The sequence below is a fragment of the Equus przewalskii genome, chromosome X (genome assembly GCF_037783145.1).
Source record: "Equus przewalskii isolate Varuska chromosome X, EquPr2, whole genome shotgun sequence".
Lineage (NCBI taxonomy): Eukaryota > Metazoa > Chordata > Mammalia > Perissodactyla > Equidae > Equus > Equus przewalskii.
Window position 1 is genome coordinate 42,123,015 of NC_091863.1, and position 21,577 is coordinate 42,144,591.

Genomic DNA, 21,577 nt, shown 5'->3' on the forward strand with positions numbered 1-21,577 from the left:
CATACCCCTTTGACCTAGTAATTCCATTTCTAATAATGTACCGTAAGGAATTAATTGGAGATAATGTGGGGAAAAAAATCACCACAATGATAATCTAATGAACAAAAATAAATGGAAACAACACTTTTGTTCATTAGTCGAGTAGGTAAATTTATATCATGGAATATTACATAGTTATAAAGAAATTTGCAAAGGCTTCTTAATGTCATGGAAAATGTTATGTCAAAATAATTGTGATGTAACATTATGTGCTAAAAATAGTCTCAGATGGAGTGTATTAATTACCATGGTGCCTGTGGGTATGTGTGTGATGCTGAAGTTGGTATAGACCATTTCCCAGTATAGACCGTTTCATAAAATGAAAACAGGAAATGCCATAAGCTAAAGCATGTGATCACTTGTCTAAGTCCAGCTCCATATATGTTATAGTTGTTAATGCTTCATGGTTGTCAAATTAGGTGGTTTATAAGTTTTATATTGATGCTGAACACCGAGGACACATATGGAGCTAAAGCATATCCCAGGTTTCTGAGAACACTTGGATGTACCTCTGGATTTCCCAGTGCAAATGACAGAGGGCTTCTATGTCACAAGATACTAAGAACCCATATCGTAAGAGCATCTGATGAGATAGCAAACAAACATCCTCAAACTGTGCTTGGCAGTGCTACTTGCAGGCTTCCTCCTCTTGTCTCTTCTGATAACCTTCTACTTATTGATGGAATGTTAGGTGCTGTGGTGATGGGAGTGAGGAATTAACTGGAAGGGGATTGTACAGTATGAAGGAAGGTGTAATCTATTTAAGTTTATGCCAAAATCATTTGATGTAGTCTTGAGACGTCAGTTTGATGGTCTCATGATGCAAATTGGCATCAAAAACTCAGTAAAATTTCTTAAAATTGTGCAAGTCTGACTGGATTCAGTTTTGTTTACAGTAGACTGAGATCCATTAGTCTTTGAAAGCAGGTAATACGTTGTGTTTTTGCTCATCGTTATTTCCCCAGCACTTATCACAATATGTAGCACCTATTAGGCATACTTTAAAATTTCTTTTAAAATTCTTAGACATATGTAAATAAAAGATAAAATCAAGTTAGCTTCGGTCCAAAAAACATGGAAGAGGGATTTAAGAATTCTGTAGTGCTCATTTTGAAGCACCATAATGTTTTATCTCTGAGCCTCAATGTATATTATCCATGTAGGAGTTTCAAGAAGGACCTATTGTTTCATTTGAATGTTCTGTCATTCACTTAGAAAGTAGTAGTATAATCTCATGCTGTGATTTTGATTTTATTATTTCTTCTTGCACATCTACACAAAATTATGATTTCTATGTTGTCTTATTTACATTTATGCACTGAAATTTTTGTCTAAAATAATGTTTTGCCTTAAAGTACTAGGTCTGATATTAATACATCTTCTTTTGTTTATTAATTGTGTGCCATAACTTGTTCCATCTTTTCATTTTTATTCTTGCCATATGTTTATGTCTGAGATATTTCTTGTGAATTGCATGTAGTCAGTTAACAAGGGAAAAACGTATACATAAATTTCCTTTGATTAATGCATCTCAAAATACCTACAATTACAGTCTTGATTTCCCCTTTGAAAGAAAGCTTCATTTATTCTTTCTCTAATGCTCTTCCTGTCTTTATAAGTTTATGCCCCATATCATTTTTCTTCTACCTGAAGAGAATCTTTTAACACTTCTTGTAGGGCGGATTACTGGCGATGAATTCCTTCGGTGTTTCTTTGTCTGAGAAAGTCTGTATTTCTTCTTCACTTTTAAAGGCTACTTTTCTAGATACAGAAATCTAGGTTAGTGGGTTTTTTCTTTTAACGTTTTAAATATTTTGCTCCACTGTTCTTGTTTCCAAGGTTTCTGAGGAGAAATCTTCTGTAATTCTTATCCTTATTCTACTATAAGTGAGATATTTTTTTCCTTTGGCTCCTTTCTAGATTTTCTGTTTGTCTTTGGTTTTCTGCAGTTTCAATATGATGTCCTTCATTGTAAATTTTTTAGTATTTACCTGTTTGGTATTCTCTGAGCTTCCCGGATCTGTGATTTGTTGTCTTCATTAATTTTGGAAAAATCTTAGCCATTATTATTTGCAATGTTGCCTCTATTCCGTTCTCTCTTTCTTCTCTTTCTGGTGTTCCAGTTAAGCGTATGTTGCATCTTTTGAAATTGTCCCACAGTTCTTGAATGTTCTGGTGGTTTTATTCCTTTTCCTGTTTATACTTCAGTTTGCGCAGTATCTTTCGACCTGTCTTCAAGCTCACAGATTCTTTCTTCTGCCATGTCCAGTCTACTAATGAGTCCATCAAAGGCCTTCTGTATTTCTGTTATGACTTGTTTTTATTTCTAGCATTTTCTTTTGATTCTTTCTTAGAATTCCCATCTCTCTGCTTACATTACCCATCTGTTCTTGCATGTTTGCTTTTTTAATGAGAGCCTTTAACATATTAATTATAGTATAAGTTCCCTGTCTGATAATTTCAACAGCTCTGTCATATGTGAGTCTGATGCTTACTTTGTCTCTTCAGACTTTTTCTGCTTACCTTTTGATGTGCCTCGTAATTTTTTGTTGAAAGCTGGACGCGTTGTATTGGGTAATAGGAACTGAGATAGATAGGTCTCTAGTATGAAAACTTATGTTAATCTTGCTAGGAGTTGGGCTTTGTTTAAAGTTTCCTTCGGCAATAGGTGCCAGAGGCTTTATATTCCTCTAATGTCCTTGATTTTGTTTCCTCTCTTGACTTTGAACTTCTTTAAGCACTCTTCCTTAGAGAGTCTTTGTCTTGCAGTTTATTCAGTTATAAACCACTGTTACTATCCTCGAGCCTCCTGTTGATGTAGTGGTGTGATATGGGGGAAAGGGAGTGTTTTGTAATACTTCAGTTAAATCTCAGTGTTTTAGTGAGCCTGTGACTCTGGCCTGTGACTTTTACAGGTACTTCTTCTCGCATAGTCACCCTCTACCTGCCCCCACCTTAGATGAAAAAAGAATGCTAGAAGGAGCTGGAGTGACAATGTCCTTCCTCCGTGGTTCTGGTCCAAGGCTCTGGTAGTCTTTCCTCCTGGAAAGTGAGTCTTTCTTATGGAGAATGCTCTGGGTATATTTCACGAGGATGTTCACAAGGACGCTTCCCTTCCTGCGAGGGCCACAAGGATGTCTTTCTTGGATCTTCACTGTGAGAACCTGGTGACATTCCTGGAAGTAAAGCCCACAAAAGTGTGCCTCCCCACAAGACTACCATTCCTGGGAGTTTCTCACTCTCACTCTAGTCCACACTCAGCCTCCAGCAATTTGTCAAAATTATTTTTTAGGTGTTTCTACAAGTTTATGGCTCTAGTGGCTTGTGATTCAGGAAAGCAGATCTCATCTGTGACTCTGGATTTGCCTGTCCCTCAAGATTTCAGGATGATAATTTGCTCTGAAATCTCATTTCTCTGTTGGGTCCAAGAAAAGTCATTCATTTTTAGTTTGTCCAGCTTTTTGTTGTTGTTAGTGCTTCTTTTTGAAGGCTTTGCCTCCAGCCACACATTGATTCTGTTGAGAAGAAAAGCAGAAGGGAAGCAAGGAGTCAGTAGATATTGTGGGTTCCTAACAAAAAGAGAAACCTAAGCCCTATATTCCAAGGATGGGAAGAAACCCCAGATAGGTTTATAAGATCCTCTAGCAATGTGGCATGTACCTCACTTCCTGGGTAAGGCCAGGAGCAGACAAGACAACAAAATAGAAACGGCTATGTGGTGTCTGCAGGCATTCTGAGTCTTACGCCTCTTCACATAGTTTCCCTCAGCTCGGGGTATCATGGGAGTATAAGAAAAATATGATCGGCAAAGACAGCCTCACAGAGATGACCAGGCCCCAGCGTATGATAGGAGCAGCAGAATATTTCCCATGTATGTGAATGATGTATGACACCCTCAGAGAGAGTCAGACCCCAACGGGGCTTTGGGATAGAATGAGGCTCAGCTCAACAGCTACCTGCTTGGAGAGACATTAGTGAACCAGATATGACATGAATGTCAGCATGGATATATGATACTCAACAGACATTACCCATCCTGATGTTTTGATACAAAGTTATGTGTCTCATAACTTAGACACAATTCTAAACAAAAGGATGAGGGGAACTCCATACTGCTAGAGACTGAGTTTCAACCACTCAATAGATTGGGAACTCGACCTAGAATGTAAGTTGAATTGCAGAAAAAAGAAAACTTACATTTCCTGCATACCTAAATTTGTCAGATAATATCCATACCTAAGGAACAACTAGCAGCAAAAAGTATGTGATAAGTGCTGAGTATCCCCCCAAAGTTTATCTATGCAAAACGTGGGGCATACGACTCTTACTAGTTGAAAACCAAAGGGGCAAGAGCAACATCATGTGAGAAATGACCTCTGGCATTTTGATGGATACCAAATGTAAAGGGAGCTGGAGATTTGAGGAGAAAAAAGCAGGAACTTCTAACATTCAACATTCTCCTCTCTGCAGAATGAAATCTCCTATTAGTAAGGTGTGAGTCCACATCATTCCTTCCTGTTCCTGTCCTTCTTACTTCAAACACTTCTCTTTTCTCCCTGTTATTTCCTCTCTTCCCTCCTTCCTCTTTTTCTTCATCACTCCTTAAACTCTCTATCTCTTTCCACTTCTCTCTCACACTCTTCTATCCTACATCTCTTCTCCCTTCTGCATTCTTCTTCCTTATTCACTTTTCTCCGGCTTTTTCTGTATCAACTTAGTATCTATTCTTTCTCCACTCTCTTATTTCTCCTTATCGTAATAATTCCCTTTACTTGCAACTGCTATTTTCTTCATCCTTTCTCTTATCCCTATTTTCTTCTTTCTTCTTTACTTCCTCCTTCTCTTCTACTTCAACCCTTCTCTTGTTGATTTTTCTCTCTCCATTTCTCCCTCTTTTCATGCTCCCTTCTAACAAGGTGATAAAAAGTGAGAGAATAGAATGAAATCAAGTGTACTTAAAATGGTAGAATCAACAGGAATATGTGATGAATTAGATTTGAGAATAAGGGAGAGAGAGACATTATGAATAACTCTAGGTAAAATAGAAAGAGAAATAAACTAAATATGATTTTCAAAACCTACTTATAAAATAGCAGCATTCTAAATGGTAAAATGGTAAGGTCATTTCAGGAAAATGAAAGAGATGTTACTTATTGAGATTATTACCCAATATTGTTCTTGATGTTTCAGGAAATCATATAAGACAACATAAGTGCTATATGTCTTATAAAACAAGTGATTAAATTATTTCTTTTTCTTATAGTCTGATTGTACATTAGAAATCCAAATAGTTGTAATTTTTACTTCTGCTTCCAGCAGGAAGGGTAAATGGTATAGATGTACTTTTCCATATTCATCCTGGGCATTATATATAAACTAGACATGAGAAGACCCTGAAAGTTGGAGATAAGATGACATATTCTGTAGGGAACTTGGAGCCCAAGCAACAACATGGTGGTGAGTTCTCTAGGTTTTGTTTTTGCCACGGATATCCCAGACCATATGCTAGAGGAGCTGGCAAACTGAAAACGCCAAAAGGCACAGACCAAAATAAAAGCCCCAACATAAGTCTGCTCTATGTCCAAAAACCAAAGACAGCATAGCAATACAAAAAAAATTATTAGACAATAACTTCTCTATTCTAGCTAAATCCCAGAGGACAGACTGTGGCCCCACCCATACCGGGAAAAATCAGCTAGAGACCCTGCAGTTCCAGCCTTTCCAGGCTGTAATGAGGTTTCCAGTCTCCTGACAGAGTGTCAGAGAAGGGTGAATGGAGTGTGGCAACAACCCAATCCCCACAATGTCAGAGACCATATGGGGAGCCTGGATCTCCATTCCTAATGTATGATAATGAGATGCTCCTCCTCCTAACCATTGGGGTCCTGTCAAAAGAAGGCTTAGTGGAGAGTCAAGATTTTTATCACCACTCAGCACTAACGGTGATACACAGTCCTCATATAATTAAGCACCCAGGTCACTCCCAGTCAGGGTGGTATCAGTAAAAGCTTAATACGGAGCTGGAACTCTCACTTAGCCCTCCGTAACAAGGAGCTTCTCTCTCCCAGTTGTCAATGGAGACTGAGTGGGAATGCGGACTTCTACCCACATGTGATAAAATAGAAAATTTAAGTAAGCTTCAGATCCTCATAACATAATATTCAAAATATCCAGGATTCAATTGAAAGTCACTTGTCATATCAAGAACTATGATAATCACCACTTGAATGAGAAAAGACAGTTAACGCACACCAACACCAAGATGACACAGATATTAGAATCATCTAACAAGGATTTTTTAAACAGCCATCATAAAAATGTTTCGGTGAGCAATTGTGAGCATTCTTAGAACAAATGGAAAAATAGAAAGTCTCAACAAAGAAATAGAAAATCTCTAAAGAAATATAAGATATAAAGAAAAATCAAAAAGAAATTTAAGAACTGAAAAATCTAATAACTGAACTTAAAAAAAACCTTCAATGGATGAGTTCAACAGCAGAATAAGATGACAGAAAAATGAAGCAGTAAACTCGAAGATGGAACAATAGAAATGATCCAATCTGACCAACATAGAAAACATAGACTGGACAAGACAAAAAATAAGAGAGCCTCAGGCACTTGTTGGACCAGTACAAAAGATTTAACATAGGTGTCATCATAGTCACAGAAGAAAAGAGAAAGAAGAAAGGCTAAAAAAGTGGCTGAAAATTTACCAAATTTGGAAAAAAGCATAATCCCATACATTTCAAGGAGCTGAGCAAACTCCGAACAGAATACTGTCAAATTCACACCAAGACACTTCATTTTCAAAATTTTGAAAGCTAAAGACAGAATTAAAAACCTTGAAAGCCACCAGAGAGAGAAATGACACTTTACCTATAGGAGAACACCAAATTGGTGACAGCAGATTTGTCATTAGAAACCATGAAGCCATGACATTTTTCATGTGCTGCAAGAAAAGAACAGCCAACTTGGAATTATATAACCAATGAAAACATTCTTCAGTAATGGAGAGGAAATCAAGATATTTTCCAAAGAAGGAAAACTAGGAGAACTTGTCACCAGCCTACCTATCCTAAAAGTATAGCTAAAGAAAGTTCTCGAGAAAGAAAGGAAATGAGAAATCAAAGAATCTTAGACTATCAGTAAGAACAACAAAAAGAGTAAAATATGGGTAAATGTAACAGACTTTCCTTTTCCTTTTGAGTTCTCTAAATTATGTTTGATGATTGAAGCAAGAATTATAACACTGTCTGTAGTTCTCAATGTATGTAGAGGAAATATTTAAGACAATTATATATGTAAATTTAATATAGAAATTATAAGTGATGGTAAAAGCATGTAAACAGAGGTAAGGTTTCTATACTTCACTAAACTGGTAAAATGTTAACTGTGATACATTACATATATATAATGTGATACCTATAGCACCCACTACAAAAGGCTATTCAAAGGTCTACACTCAAAAACATTATAGATAAATCAAAATAGAATTTGTCTTAGTCGATTTGGGCTGCTATAACAAAATAGCACAGACTGGGTAGCTTATAAACAACAGAAATTTATTTCTCATGGTTCTGGAGTCTGAGAAGTCCAAGATCAAGGCACCAACATGGTTGCATTTGGTAAGAGGCTTCTTCCTGATTCAGAGAGCTCTCTTCCTGATTCACTGTGTCTTCATGTGGTAGAAGGGGCTAGAGATCTCTCTAGAGCTTTTAAGGCACTAATCCCATTCCTAAGGGCTCTACCCCCATAACCTAAGCACCTCTCAAAGGCCTGCCTCCCAAATACTGTTGTCTTTGTGGGTTAGGATTTCAACATATACATTTTGGAGGGACACAAACATTCAGATCATAGCAGAATTCTATAAACAGGTTTAACTCACAGGAAAGCAAGAAAAAGAAAACAGAGAAATGAAAAAGAAAGAAAAACATAAAACAAAAAATAAAAAGGCAGGCCCAAGCCCTAATATATCAACAATTAAATTCTATGTAAATGGTCTAAATACATCAATTAAAAGGCAGAGATTGACAGAGTGAATAAACAAACATTACCCAATTATATACTGTGTACAAGAAACTCAGTTCATATATAATAATAAAAGTAGGTTGAAAGTAAAAGAATGTTAAAATATATACCATGCAAATAGTAATCAAAAGAAAGCAAGAGTGGGTGTTATTAACAACAATATAGACTTCAGAGCAAAGACATTTACCATGGACAGAGGGAGACAAAGGATTGATTTACCAAGAAGACACAGCAATCCTAAATGTGTATACAGCAAACAGCAGAGAATGCAAAATATCTGAAAGAAAAACTGATAGAAATGACAGTACATATAGACAAATTTACATTTATAGTTGGAGACTTCAACACTCATTCCTCAACAATGGATAGAACAACTAGAGAGAAAACCAGCAAGGATATAGAAGAACTCGACATCATCAACTGACAGCATCTAATTGATATTTATAGAACACTCTACCCAACAACAGCAGAATACACAAATCTCTGATGAAGAAATCAAAGATGATCAAAATAAAAAGAGAGACATATTATATTCATGGATTAGAAGAATCAACATAAAAAAGATATTAATTCTCCCCAAATTGACATGCAGGTTGAATGCAGTTGCTGTCAAAATCACAGCAAGGGGCCATCCCGGTGGCCTAGTGGTTAAGTTTGTGTACTCCGCTTCGGTGGCCTAGGGTTCACTGATTCAGAACCTGGGCGTGGACCTACACACTGCTCATCAAGCCATGCTGTGGTGGCATCCCACATAGTAGAACTAGAATGACCTACAACTAGGATATACAACTATGTACTGGGGCTTTGGGGAGGGAAAAAAAAAAGAGGAAGATTGGCAACAGATGTTAGCTCAGGGCCAATCTTCCTCACACACACACACACAAATCAGAGCAAGATGTTTTCTAGATATAGATTATTCCAAAATATATGGAAAAACAAAAGAACTAGAATAGTAGTTAAAATAATTCTGAAAAAGAATAAAATTCTACCCAGTTTGAAGACTATTGTATAGCTACAGTAATCAAGACTGTGGTATTGGTGGATGAACAGACACATAGATCAATGTAATAGAATAGAGAACTTAGAAATAGCCTCACACAGGTACAACCAACTGATTTTTGATAAAGGTGCAAAAATAATTAAATAGAAGGATTGTCTTTTAAACAATTTGTGCTGGAATGATCTGATGGATATCCATAGCTCTGCCTCTCGTCCTCCCAAATGAACCTCGACCTAAACCTCACATCTCATTCAAAATTGAAATTGAAATAGAGGATAGACTTCCATATAAAAGTTAAAACTTTAAAACTTTTAGAATATAACATAGAATAAAATCCTCAGGTCCTAGGGCTTGTTGAAGAGTTCTTAGAAATGGCACAAAAAACACAATCTGTAAAAGGAAACAAGTCAATAAATTGGACTTCCTCAAAATTTTGCATTGTGACTCTGTTAAGATGAAAAAAAAAGCTTCAAAGTGGGAGAAACGATACAGCCACTCTGGGAAAATTTGGCAGTTTTTTATAAAACTAGCATGCTCTTATACAACCCAGCAATTGCACTCTTGTGCATTTATCCCAGAGAAATGAGAACTTAGGTTCACAGGCAGAAATTTACACAAATGTTTATAGTTGCTTTATTCCTAATAACCCCAAACTGGAAACCATCCAGATGTCCTTCAGTGGGTGAATGGTTAAACCAACTGTGGCACATCTATACCACAGAATAATACTTAGCAATAAAAAAGGAATAAACCATTGCCACACACAATGACTTGGGTGTATCTCACAAGCATTATGCTGAGTTAAAAAAAAAAGTCACTCGAAATGTTACATATTGTATGGTTCCAATTTTATAACCTTCTTGAAATGTTGAAATTATAGAGATGGAGAACACATTAATGGCTGCCAAGGGTTAGGGACAGTGGAGGGAAAGGAGATGAGTGTGACTATAAAAGGGTAGTACAGGGAAATCTTTGTGATGGTGGAGTAGTTCTGTATTTTGGTTGCTCTGGTGATTACTATAGCAACTTCCACATGTGATAAAGTGCCATAGAACTATACACCTTTGTCATCCCAATGTCAATTTCTTGGTTTTTATATTACATTATAGTTATATAGATGTACTTATTGAGGGAAGCAGCTAAAGGGGTAACATAGGACTTCTCTGTACTATCTTTGTAATTTCCTGTGTATCTATAATTATTTCAAAATAAAAAGGTTTCAAATTTTTTTAAGTAGTAGAATTTATAAAATAATTTGCTAAGAGGAGCAGGCCCAGCTGTATTTCAAGAATTATGCCATTATTAGCTGGTTAGATACCATTACTGCCACCACTGAACACTGGATACTGGCTGCTGCCCTTGGCCCTGCTACCAATAATGCTAGTCCTAGAAACTGGATTTTCTTGTGGCTGCTCCTCTCACTACCACAGATATGGCATTGAGTTCCATTATTGCATATTTGAATCACTCCTTTCAGACCAAGTGTTAAGTTGGAGTTGTGACTGTTTGTGCAGTAAAAGAGTTGACTTGGCAGGTCTGGGATGTTCAACCCTGTGCGTTCCAAAAACCTGTGCATCCCAAAGAAAGGTCCAGTTCTTGACAAGCTCTTGGGAGATAACCTCCCAGACCTTAGAATATTCTGTCTTTGTTCACCTGGGGCTTTGTGTTACACCACTTTATGTTAATAGTGTGATATCTAGTGGGGGCCTAGGGTCTTGTAGTATTAGTTTGACCTCTGCACAGGCTGGAGACCGAGTAACTAAGGTCAGCCATGCAGATGTTCCATGTCTACCTGACCTGACCCCCAGTAAAATCCTGGGGAACCAAGGCTCGGGCAAGCTTCCCTGGTTGTCACACATCTTGCTGGGAAAATTAAGCACTGGCTGTACAGCTCCACTGAGAGAGGACAACTGAAAGCTCAGGCCTGGTCTCTCCTGGACTCCGTCCTATGCGCCTTTTAGCTTTGCTGATTTAAGTCAGTATCCTTTCACTGTAATAAACCATAGCCATGAGCATAACACCTTTTCTGAGTTCTGTGAATCCTGCTAGCGAATCATTGAACTGAAGGGTAGTCTTCAGGACCCTGCCACACGGGTAAATCTTCTCCTAATTGCTAAAGGAATGTGAAAAAGTGAAAATCTGGCCTTTGGGGCTTTTGCAGTTGGAACTATTGCGTAATATAGAATATACACACTGTATTACCTTACTAAAACTTGAAAAAAAATTGAAATACATCTATCCCTAAGAATTTTCAAGAAGCATCTGTAGGACTGTATAAAGAAGTCCTAAAATTCAATAAGACAGACAGACAACACAAGAAAAATACGTAAAAGACTTGCACAAGTACTTTACAAAAGAGATCTAATAGATCCATTACCATATAAATATGTAGTCCATGGATATGCAAAAACCCAAAAGTGAATGACCATCAGTGGGGAAGTGGTTGAATACATTATGATACATCTCTACCATGGAATACTATACAGTAGTGTAAAAGAATGAATCAGAGATAGATAGCATTAGCTAAGAAATCAGACACATTCAAGTGTGTATAATATGATGTTAATGTTGTAATACAATAGAAAACACATGACTTTTTGAACATGGACGGGTATAAAAATGGTTGTTAAAAATGCATGTCGGGAAGATGGTTCAAGTGAAAGAAAGGAGTGGGAGGCAGTAAGCAAAAGAATGCAATTTAAAATATTTATGGCATATATAATATCCCATTTATATAAGAATATATATGTACAAAATGTGATATGAAAAGGTAGTATCAAAATCTTAATAGCAGTTATCTCAAGGTGGTAAGATTTAGAATGATGTTTATTTAATTTCTAAAATATTTGGGTAATGCGGCAGGCCCAGTGGCATAGTGGTTAAGTTTGCATGCTCTGTTTTGGTGGCTTGGGGTTCGCAGGTTCGGATCCCAGGCGCAGACCTAGCACCGCTTGCCAGGCTGTGCTGTGGCAGCATTCCACATAAAATGGAGGAAGATTGGCACAGATGTTAGCTCAGCAACAGTCTTCCTCAAGCAAAAAGAGGAAGAGATGTTAGCTCAGGGTGAATCTTACACACACACACACACACATTAAAATATGTAGGTAATGTTTGAATTTTTAATGATGAATATGCATTATTTGTATAATGAGGAAAAGTAAGTGAATTCATCACAGGAAAGAAAAAAGAATACCTTTCAGGTTTCTTGCTTGAGCAACAGGGTGGGATGGTGGGATTCATTAATTCATTAAACAAATATTTTTTGAGCATATAAAATATGCCAGGCATCATTCTAGGTGCTGGGGTTGTAGCAATGAATAAAACAAACAAAAATCCATTTTTATTCTAATGGAAAGAGAAGGGCATGACTAAAAGAGAAACACAGTGTTGATGAGCAAGGGGATATACACAAAAGAATCAGTTTGGGACCTGTTAATTTTGAAAATACCGAGACATATCGAGTTGCCAAAGTGAGGTATGCAGTTGGATTATGGATCTAGAATTCATAGGCCAAGTCAAGACTGGAGATACAGATATGGAAGCAGATAGCATATAAAATGGTGTTTCAGACCTCCTTTTCTGAGTCTGATCACGTACCACTGCAGACACTTTACAGAGGAAGTGCTGAGGAAAAACAGGCAGCTGACAGGGGAGGTTGCTATGCAACAGATGAGGAAAGTCATCCAGCCAGGCAGAATTGATGTTGGCCTTTGGGGACCAAATGCTGCGGTCTGTCCTAGCATTAGCTTCCTTTCATACGCAGACTCCTGGCAGGAGCTGATGCCAGAGCAAATGTGAAATGCACGAAGATCTGCCTTGGGTTTTTGGAAAGTATCAGTTCAGTTTGAGTCATTTCACATCTGTATTTCGTTTCGTACCCTTTTGAGTCTCTGGACTTACAGCAGTATGTGTGTCCTTGGGTAGGACCCCAGTAAGTGCTACTTGTGCTTCCCATGTTGCATATTGAGAAGCTGGGCTCAGAGAAGTGGTGTGACTTGAGGGGGTTCACACAGCTAGTGACAGACTGGTCCGGCACTCCCTCCCAGGAATTGAGGCCCAGCCCTGGAAGGAAACCCGGGCAAACATTTACTCTGAATCAGGGCTTGCCATGGTTCAGACACACAAGTGCCTGATTGTCATGGCTGCTCCAGCGGGCACCAGGAAGGCCTCATGGTCAGCGTATTTGTGCCACTCATGGCAAAGAGATCTGACAGCTGGAGCAGGGAGTGGACCTCAAGGAGCAATTCCCACATGTGGATGGACCGGTGTAGAGTAGGCAGGGAGTGGGGCCAGGGGCCCTCTACCTGTGTCCTCCCTGATGCAGAGCATGAGCTTAGGTCTCAGAGAACACAAACCTTGCTCATTTGGGACAGATATTGACAGGGCAGGAGAGGTGGGGTGGAACTGTTGTTCAAACTGAAGGGGGTGGAGGACCACCAGTCCCTAGGCCAGCACTAATGCAACATGGGTTTTGGAGTCAGGAATACCCAGGCTCACATTTTGCATTTTCTGTTTACTGGCTCTTTGGCTGTGTCTAGTTCACGCAGTGTGCCTTTGCCTCGGCATCTTGATCTGTAAAATGGAGATGCTGACATCCACCGCCCGGGGCTGCTGTGAGAGGAACAGATCCTGCTGTGATGTACAAGCTGTACCGTACCCTTCCCTCCCCTCCCCTCCCCTCCCCCTCACCTCCACATACAAAATAGTCCATGGCTGCAGCTGCACAAAGGGCAGGAAAAAAGCTAATGTTGATGAGTGGGAGCTGTGGAGGGGGATCGTGTATTCACGTGGCAGGCACGGACTCTTTCTACCTTCAATAGTATATCCTCTCTGGCCATACCTTTTCCTTGGTCCAAAAGTAGATGAGCTTAGGAGGAGCGTAACACTTGTTGCAATTAGAGACCCCACACAGAGACCTCCTTAATAGCGACCTAAGTGGTGCTAGGCAAGGGGGCGGAGATGCATGCCGACCTGAGAGGAGGGGCCGCGAGAGGGGAGGGATTGAACAGAGACGCACTGCGCAAAAGGTACGGGGCCGGTGTGTGGGGCAAGGGGTGGGATTTAGAGGTACAGCGCATCTGTTGGGGGAGGGGATACAGAACAAGGGGAGGGACCATTGTATACTGTCGACTTGGTTGGTGGTCGGGTGGTGTGTTGGCAAAGGGGCGGGACTGCCTCCCACTGCACATGCGCGCCGCAGTCTACAGGACGAAGCTTTTGTTGGGGACGCGGACGGGACTCTTATTTGGTCGGCCAGTTCTTGCGCATGCGCAAAACCATCTGAAGCGGTGGGTGGTATATTAGGTGAAGAGGCGGGGTCGTCCTAGCTGCCGCGCTGGCATTTTCTCCTGGACAAGGAGAGGGTGCGGCTGCTGAGAGCCGAGCACTGCAATCCTGATCTTCTGAGTCGTGAAGAAGGGAAGCAACGAGGGGGTTGGGGTTGGGGCCTGAGGCAAGGTGAGAATTAGCCCCCAGACAGGGCATTTGCCCCCTGGTGCGGGCCCCCCATTTTTCATCCCGATCCCTTTACCCTGGATTCTGATCCCCCTTCCACTCCCCAAACCTCGATTCACACCCCTCACCCGATCCTCCCTTATTCAGAACCCCTGTTCTCTCTCTGAACCCCTCCCATCGTTCAAAATCTCCACAGATTTCTCGACCTCGATCTGTACTGTTATACGATTCCTCTTGATTCGAAACCTCCATTCAATTTCCCAAATGCGAATCCCAACCCAGTCCCCCTGGATTCAGAACTCTTATCGGCTTTCGGAACCACGATTTGAAGGTTCTCCCTGTCAGCAGCTTCTCGGGATTCAGAACCGCCATCCGGACACTCATTCACTTTTCCCACTCCGATCCGGCCCATTCCCTTCACATTCAGCACCTCATCTGCCCCCACAATCAAACCCTAAACACCACCACCCCCCATTCGGTCCTTCATATTTGCCCTCTGAAGTATAACGCTCAGCTCCTCCCCCACACCCCCCAGGCTCTGCTCTTGCCAGAGGGACAGGAGCCATGGCTCAGAAAATGGACTGTGGTGCGGGCCTCCTCGGCTTTCAGGTGAGATCTCCACTCCCCACCCCAGCATTTCCCTAGCCGACAGGTCCCCCCCGGACCCCTTTGCCCGCCATACGCCTGGACCTGATTTTGCCCTCTTCATGCCTAGACTCCGTCGTCTTTCAGATTCCCATGGTTTATTGAAGGGGGGGAGGGGCGTCCCTTTTCAGCCATCAGTCCCTGCTCAGAGAAAGGGGAGACCCTGTTAGTAGTTAGGGCAGTCTGCCCAGAGAATGCGGGTTGGGTAAGGAACCGTTTTTTTCCATAGTCCTGGTGCTTGTAGAGCATTCTGCCGCCCCCTCCCCCACCCTCCCGCCTCCACTCACTCTCTCCTGTATTCCCCCCCCCTGCGGAGCCCACCCCCCCCCCCCCCGCCCACTTATTCTCTTCAACTCCTGGAGGCGGCACCCTCGCTGCGTCTCGCGTGCTGAGTTCCTACCGCGCGCCGCACCGCTCTACTCTAACGTCACCCCTGGGTCGGCACCCCCACCTCTTCATTCCACTTTACCCCCACTCTTCATTCCGCCCCACCCCTCGTTTAGCCCCTGCCCCACTCCACCGCTACAACACATTTTGTTACCACTCCACCTCCCTCCCTTCGCCCGTCTAGATCTCTGCTTCAGCCCTTCTCTTTTTGCAACAATAACAATTGCCCACCTGTGCCTCCCCTGTGTTGCTCCCCCTACTCTCCCGCTCCCGCTTCAGAGGAGCAGAGATTTAATTTTTCCTCCTGTATTTGCAGGCTGAAGCCTCCGTAGAAGACAGCACCTTGCTTATGCAGACCCTGATGGAAGCCATCCAGATCTCGGAGGCTCCCCCTACCAGCCAGGCCACAGCAGCCGCCAGTGGGCAGAATTCTAGTCCTCAGAGTTCACAGCCCCCAACCGCTAGTGAGATGGTTGATATTCAGGTTTTAGCAGCTGCCACTAGGCCTAACACAGCTTTTAAGGCCCAGAATGCCACCACAAAAGGCTCAAATGGTGCCTATGATTTCTCTCAGTCTCTTCATGCCAAGGAGATGCCCAACACGCCACCTAAGGCAGCCTTTAAGTCCCAGAATACCACCCTTAAGGGCCCAAATGCTGCCTATGATTTTTCCCAGGCAGCAACCACCAGTGAGTTAACTGCCAACAAGTCCGAGATGGCCTTTAAGGCCCGGAATGCCACTATTAAGGGGGGAGCAAATGCCACCTACAATTTCTCTCAGTCTCTCAATGCCGGTGAGATGGCCAACACTCAGCCTAAGACAGCTTTCAAGGCTTGGAATGACACCATTAAGGCCCCAACAGCTGATACCCAGACCCAGAATGTTAACCAGGCCAAGGTGGCCATTTTGCAGGCTGACATAGAGGCCAACCCAGGTATCTCTGAATCTGATGGTGCAGCTGCACAGACATCAGCAGATGGTTCCCAGGCTCAGAATCTGGAGTCAAGGACTATAATTCGGGGCAAGAGGACCCGCAAGGTGAGATCCCTGCTAGCTCCACTTTGCTTTGGGCTCTCTCTTCTCTGAGGTTGTTCATTTGTTCTAAACAAAACAAAACAAATTATATATATAAAACCGCCTGTATTCAGCTAGGTTGTGGGGGATAATAAGGTGAATATGATCATTCCTGCCCTCTGAGTATCCACAGACCAATGGGGAGATGAGACGTGGACACATAATGTATACAATCTGTATGTGATTCAGTTTACATTTTGATAGTAGCCACCATACGTTAGGTCTTAGGCTAGGCACATTCACAGAGGTTATCTCATTAAATCCTGAAAGTAATCCAGTTTATAGAGAAGGAAGCTGAGTCCCAGAGAAGTGAAGTGACTTGAGTGATTTGTCCAGGGTGGTACAAGCAGAGCCAGTGGTGGACATAGGAAGAGGAGAAGCTTCAGGCCCCACCCTTGGGTTGCTCCTGGCCTGATTCAGAGATGAAACTCCTGCCTGGAAGACAGTGAAAGACAAGCCCAGGACTCAGGGTGACCATTGGCTAGTGGGTCAGGCTGTCACTACAGGTGAGGGTTTTAGGGGGCCTTCCTGGAGTAGATAGGGTGAGGACACAGAAACAACTGGTGACCCTGGAACTTCCTTCTCTCTGATGATGCAGATTAATAACTTGAATGTGGACGACAACAGCAGTGGGGATCAGAGGCGGGCCTCACTGGCTGCGGGGACCTGGAGGTCTGCACCGGTTCCAGTTACCACTCAGAACCCACCTGGCGCACCCCCCAATGTGCTCTGGCAGACCCCATTGGCCTGGCAGAACCCATCAGGCTGGCAAAACCAGCCAACCAGGCAGACCCCACCAGCACATCAAAGCCCCCCAGCTAGGCAGACCCCACCAGCCTGGCAAAACCCAGTTGCTTGGCAGAACCCAGTCATCTGGCCAAACCCAGTCATCTGGCAGAACCCAGTGATCTGGCCGAACCCCATTGTCTGGCCTGGTCCAGTTGTCTGGCCGAACCCACTGGCCTGGCAGAATCCACCTGGATGGCAGACCCCACCTGGATGGCAGACCTCACCTGGATGGCAGGGTCCTCCAGATTGGCAAGGCCCTCCTGAGTGGCCGCTACCACCTGACTGGCCGCTGCCACCCGATTGGCCACTTCCCACTGACTGGCCGCTCCCACCTGACTGGATCCCCACTGATTGGCCCGTTCCACCTGACTGGCAGAACCTGCGACCCTCACCAAACCTGCGCCCCTCTCCCAACTCGCGTGCCTCACATAACCTGGGTGCCTCACAGACCCGGGATGTGGCCCTTCTCCAGGAAAGAGTAAGAACTGTAACTCTCCAGTCACTTGTCCTCTTCTTGCTCTTTTTGTCATCCTTCCAACTGTAATTGAACCAAGTTTTCTGTGAATAACTTGCAACTTTAATAATTTTATTTTCCCCTCCCAGGCGAATAAGTTGGTCAAGTACCTGATGCTTAAAGATTACACAAAGGTGCCCATCAAGCGCTCAGGTAGGCGTCTAGTGCCCTCTCCTGGTTTTCTGCCCTTCCCCTCACCCCATGCTCTGTGGACATCCCTCTGCTTATATGTCCCCTCCCCTTCAATCCCCTCCTTCTGTGACTGATTCTTCCTTTTTCACCCTTGAGGACCCTGACTGTGCACCCCTCAGCAGGGCTGGCAAAGGAGTTGGGGCTCTGTGGCCCCTGCTTAGCTCAGGTGTTCCCTTTCTCCTACAGAAATGTTGAGGGATATCATACGTGAATACACTGATGTTTATCCAGAAATCATTGAACGTGCATGCTTTGTCCTGGAGAAGGTGAGAAGGCATGCCTGAGGGACAGGAATGATGGGGAAAGTCTTGATTTCAAAGTTTCATGGCATTCCTACTGGGCGTTTAGGGGCAACTCTCACAGGGAGGTGAGCAACTGAGTATGGGTAGCTCGTACTAGATTTTGTAATTTCATAGTCTGTATTCTTTTTCCTGTAGAAATTTGGGATTCAACTGAAGGAAATTGACAAGGAAGAACACCTGTACATTCTCATCAGCACCCCCGAGTCCCTGGCTGGCATACTGGGAACGTAAGATGGGAAAAGGAGGTGGAACATGCTTTTCTGAGTGGTCCTTTTTTTCTGGGAGTTTCAAGTAGGTCAGAGTCCAAGATTCAGGGTCACATAGCAGGTCATATGCAGAGCTGGGTTAGAATTATCCCATAGCTGAGGAATACTGAGAAAGCTAGATAGGTAAGCTGCCTGGGGTGTCTCATGCAAATGGCTGCTGAAAATATATTCTTTTTGTGCTCCTTTAGGACCAAAGACACACCCAAGCTGGGTCTCCTCTTAGTGATTTTGGGCGTCATCTTCATGAATGGCAACCGTGCTAGTGAAGGTGAGTGGCCGGACCTACAGCTAGGGGACCTACAGCCGGACCTACAGGCTGATTTCCATGCTCATTTTCCGTCCCTTGTCTCCCCTTGCCTCCCCTCGCAGCTGTCCTCTGGGAGGCACTACGCAAGATGGGACTGCGTCCTGGGTATGATTGGGCTCTCTCATCTCTTGACTGTTTATATCATCTTTTGGCAACAGAAGATGGTCCCAGGACTGCATCAACCTGGTGGTCTAGGGGGATTAGTTTGGGGAGGTACAGAGCCCAAGGATATGACCTGGGTGGATGGGGAAATAGTCCTGAACTCTGCCTGTTCTCTTGTCTCTGACCTCTGTCCTGGAAAGCTCTTTTCTTTGGGGAATGTCATAGCCTCTGATTATGGGTTCCTTTCTTTACTTTCAGGGTGAGACACCCCCTCCTCGGAGATCTGAGGAAACTTCTCACTTATGAGTTTGTAAAGCAAAAGTAAGTGATGTCTAGGGGCTTTGTGTGGTCCTCATGAGTTCTGTGTGCTGGTTAGCCTCAGAAAGCCCTTCCCATGCTCATTTCTTACACTGACTATATCTATACATATATATTCAGAAATACATATGTACTCAGGAGTATTAATTGAGCATACTCCTTGTGGTTGGATTTTTCTGCAGTCTAGTTATCTTGCAGGTGAAGCCTGTCTGCTATCCCCACAGTAGACATTTCCAAGGTTGGACCTGGCTGAGACTTTGGCACTGCAGTGTAATCATTGCAGTGACTCAGTGCTCACTGAGGCTCAGTGACAAGGTTACAAGAACCTGGAGCTAGAGCTGTGACACTGGGGGGGTGAGATTAAGCGTTGTCCTTTCTATGACCCTACACAAGCCACCCTGCAGCTGTAGGTGACTGCTTAGTCTAGAAGCACTCACATAGGAATTTGAAGACCTGATTATTAGAGAGTAAATAATCTATGTTTAGGAATCAGTCTGGGAGGAGTTGCTACCTGAAATCTGGGGTGTAAAAATCTAGGATTATTCTGCATTCTGGGTAGAAATAAAGACGTTTTTGTTCTTTCTGAGATACCTGGACTACAGACGAGTGCCCAACAGCAACCCTCCTGAGTATGAGTTCCTCTGGGGCCTCCGTTCCTACCATGAGACTAGCAAGATGAAAGTGCTGAGATTCATTGCAGAGGTAATAAAAGAACTGCTCTAGACTTGACGGGTCAAGGGATGAGGTATGACTGGCTGGGAAAAGTCCAGAGCAGGAATGAGATCTTAGGTATCGCACATGATAGGTACCACCGTACTGTTGGTATTTGTTGTTGTTATTATGTAAACAATAGGACAAAGTGGGGCATTAAATATACAGCAGGTGCTTCATAAACATTAACCAATACTATTATGAGGTTTCTTTTATTTTCTATTCCTTATCTCAGGTTCAGAAGAGAGACCCTCGCGACTGGACTGCACAGTTCATGGAGGCTGCAGATGAGGCCTTGGATGCTCTGGATGCTGCTGCAGCTGAGGCCGAGGCCCGGGCTGAGGCGAGGACCCGCATGGGGATTGGAGATGAGGCCGTATCTGGGCCCTGGAGCTGGGATGACATTGAGTTTGAGCTGCTGACCTGGGATGAGGAAGGAGATTTTGGAGATCCCTGGTCCAGAATCCCATTTACCTTCTGGGCCAGATACCACCAGAATGCCCGCTCCAGATTTCCTCAGACCTTCACTGGCCCCATTATTGGACCTGGTGGCACAGCCAGTGCCAACTTTGCTGCCAACTTTGGTGCCATTGGTTTCTTCTGGGTTGAGTGAGATGTTGGGTAGGTATGTCACTTTGGATTTGGCAGTTAGGGTCACTGGGAGGTATAGAGCCCATGGGAATGTAATTATGTGCACGAGTTGGGAGTTCTAGGAAACCCACGGTGGGGAGATGAGGGAAGAATAGAGAAGCGCTATTTGGTATTGTTGTTCCTTACTATTTGATATATATCATTGATGTTTACATTTTTTTCTTTCTTATGTTCACAGATATTGCTAATCAGTTGCAATAGTCTTTCCCCTGAGTGAGGCTGAAGTCTCAGATTCCTTCTAAACACAGTTATCTAGAGAGCCACATCCTGTTGACTGAAAGTGGCATGCAAGATAAATTTATTTGCTGTTCCTTGTCTGTTGCTTTTTTTCCCCCTTGTGTGCTGTCGAGTTTTGGTATCAGAAATAAACGTTGAAACTGCAAAGTGAATTCGATGTGCTCCCAGTTTTTTCTAGATTTAGGGAGAGATCAACATGTTTTATATGGGAGAGACAGGGTCTCGATTTTAGCCTGAGGGGCAGATCAGCTTTCAACAGGTGGAAATGTGGGTAGATCCAGCTAAGGAATTGGGAAACAAAGGAGGGACTGATTAGCACGAGTGTTAATGAGGTCCAAAACTTGTATGGTTTATTTAATAAATATCACTTAAGTGACTCATGTGATAGATATGCTGCTAGGTGTCCTGAAGTGACATTGAAAGAGAAGAAGTAATGAGAGAGGCTGTAGGTGGTCAGACAGTTGCATTTAGGAGACAGAAAGTAGAACTCCAGGTAATGATGAGGTCCAGAGAGCGGGTGGTTGAAGGGGAGAGAAGATAACTGCTCTTGGAGATGATGT

General features: G+C 42.9%; 1 protein-coding gene across 11 annotated transcripts in view; it reads left to right on the top strand.

Moving 5' to 3' along the window:
• The window catches only part of MAGED1 (MAGE family member D1), a 58,466-nt gene extending 37,297 nt beyond the window's left edge, over positions 1-21,169 (top strand). For 5 of the 11 annotated variants that reach the window (XM_070605333.1, XM_070605331.1, XM_070605332.1 and 2 more), the window contains 12 exons: positions 15,057-15,130; positions 15,870-16,592; positions 17,227-17,895; positions 18,021-18,084; positions 18,310-18,389; positions 18,561-18,652; positions 18,880-18,959; positions 19,061-19,103; positions 19,359-19,421; positions 20,006-20,120; positions 20,365-20,750; positions 20,959-21,169. In XM_070605333.1, the coding sequence (XP_070461434.1) occupies positions 15,086-15,130; positions 15,870-16,592; positions 17,227-17,895; positions 18,021-18,084; positions 18,310-18,389; positions 18,561-18,652; positions 18,880-18,959; positions 19,061-19,103; positions 19,359-19,421; positions 20,006-20,120; positions 20,365-20,742 (2,352 nt within the window). In that variant the 5' untranslated portion in view covers positions 15,057-15,085 and the 3' untranslated portion in view covers positions 20,743-20,750; positions 20,959-21,169. Of the gene's footprint in view, positions 1-14,164; positions 14,525-15,056; positions 15,131-15,869; positions 16,593-17,226; positions 17,896-18,020; positions 18,085-18,309; positions 18,390-18,560; positions 18,653-18,879; positions 18,960-19,060; positions 19,104-19,358; positions 19,422-20,005; positions 20,121-20,364; positions 20,755-20,958 lie in introns of those variants that run through there. The other 6 variants (XM_070605336.1, XM_070605338.1, XM_070605337.1 and 3 more) reach the window with 3 other exon arrangements.
• The last annotated feature ends 408 nt before the right edge of the window (positions 21,170-21,577 follow it).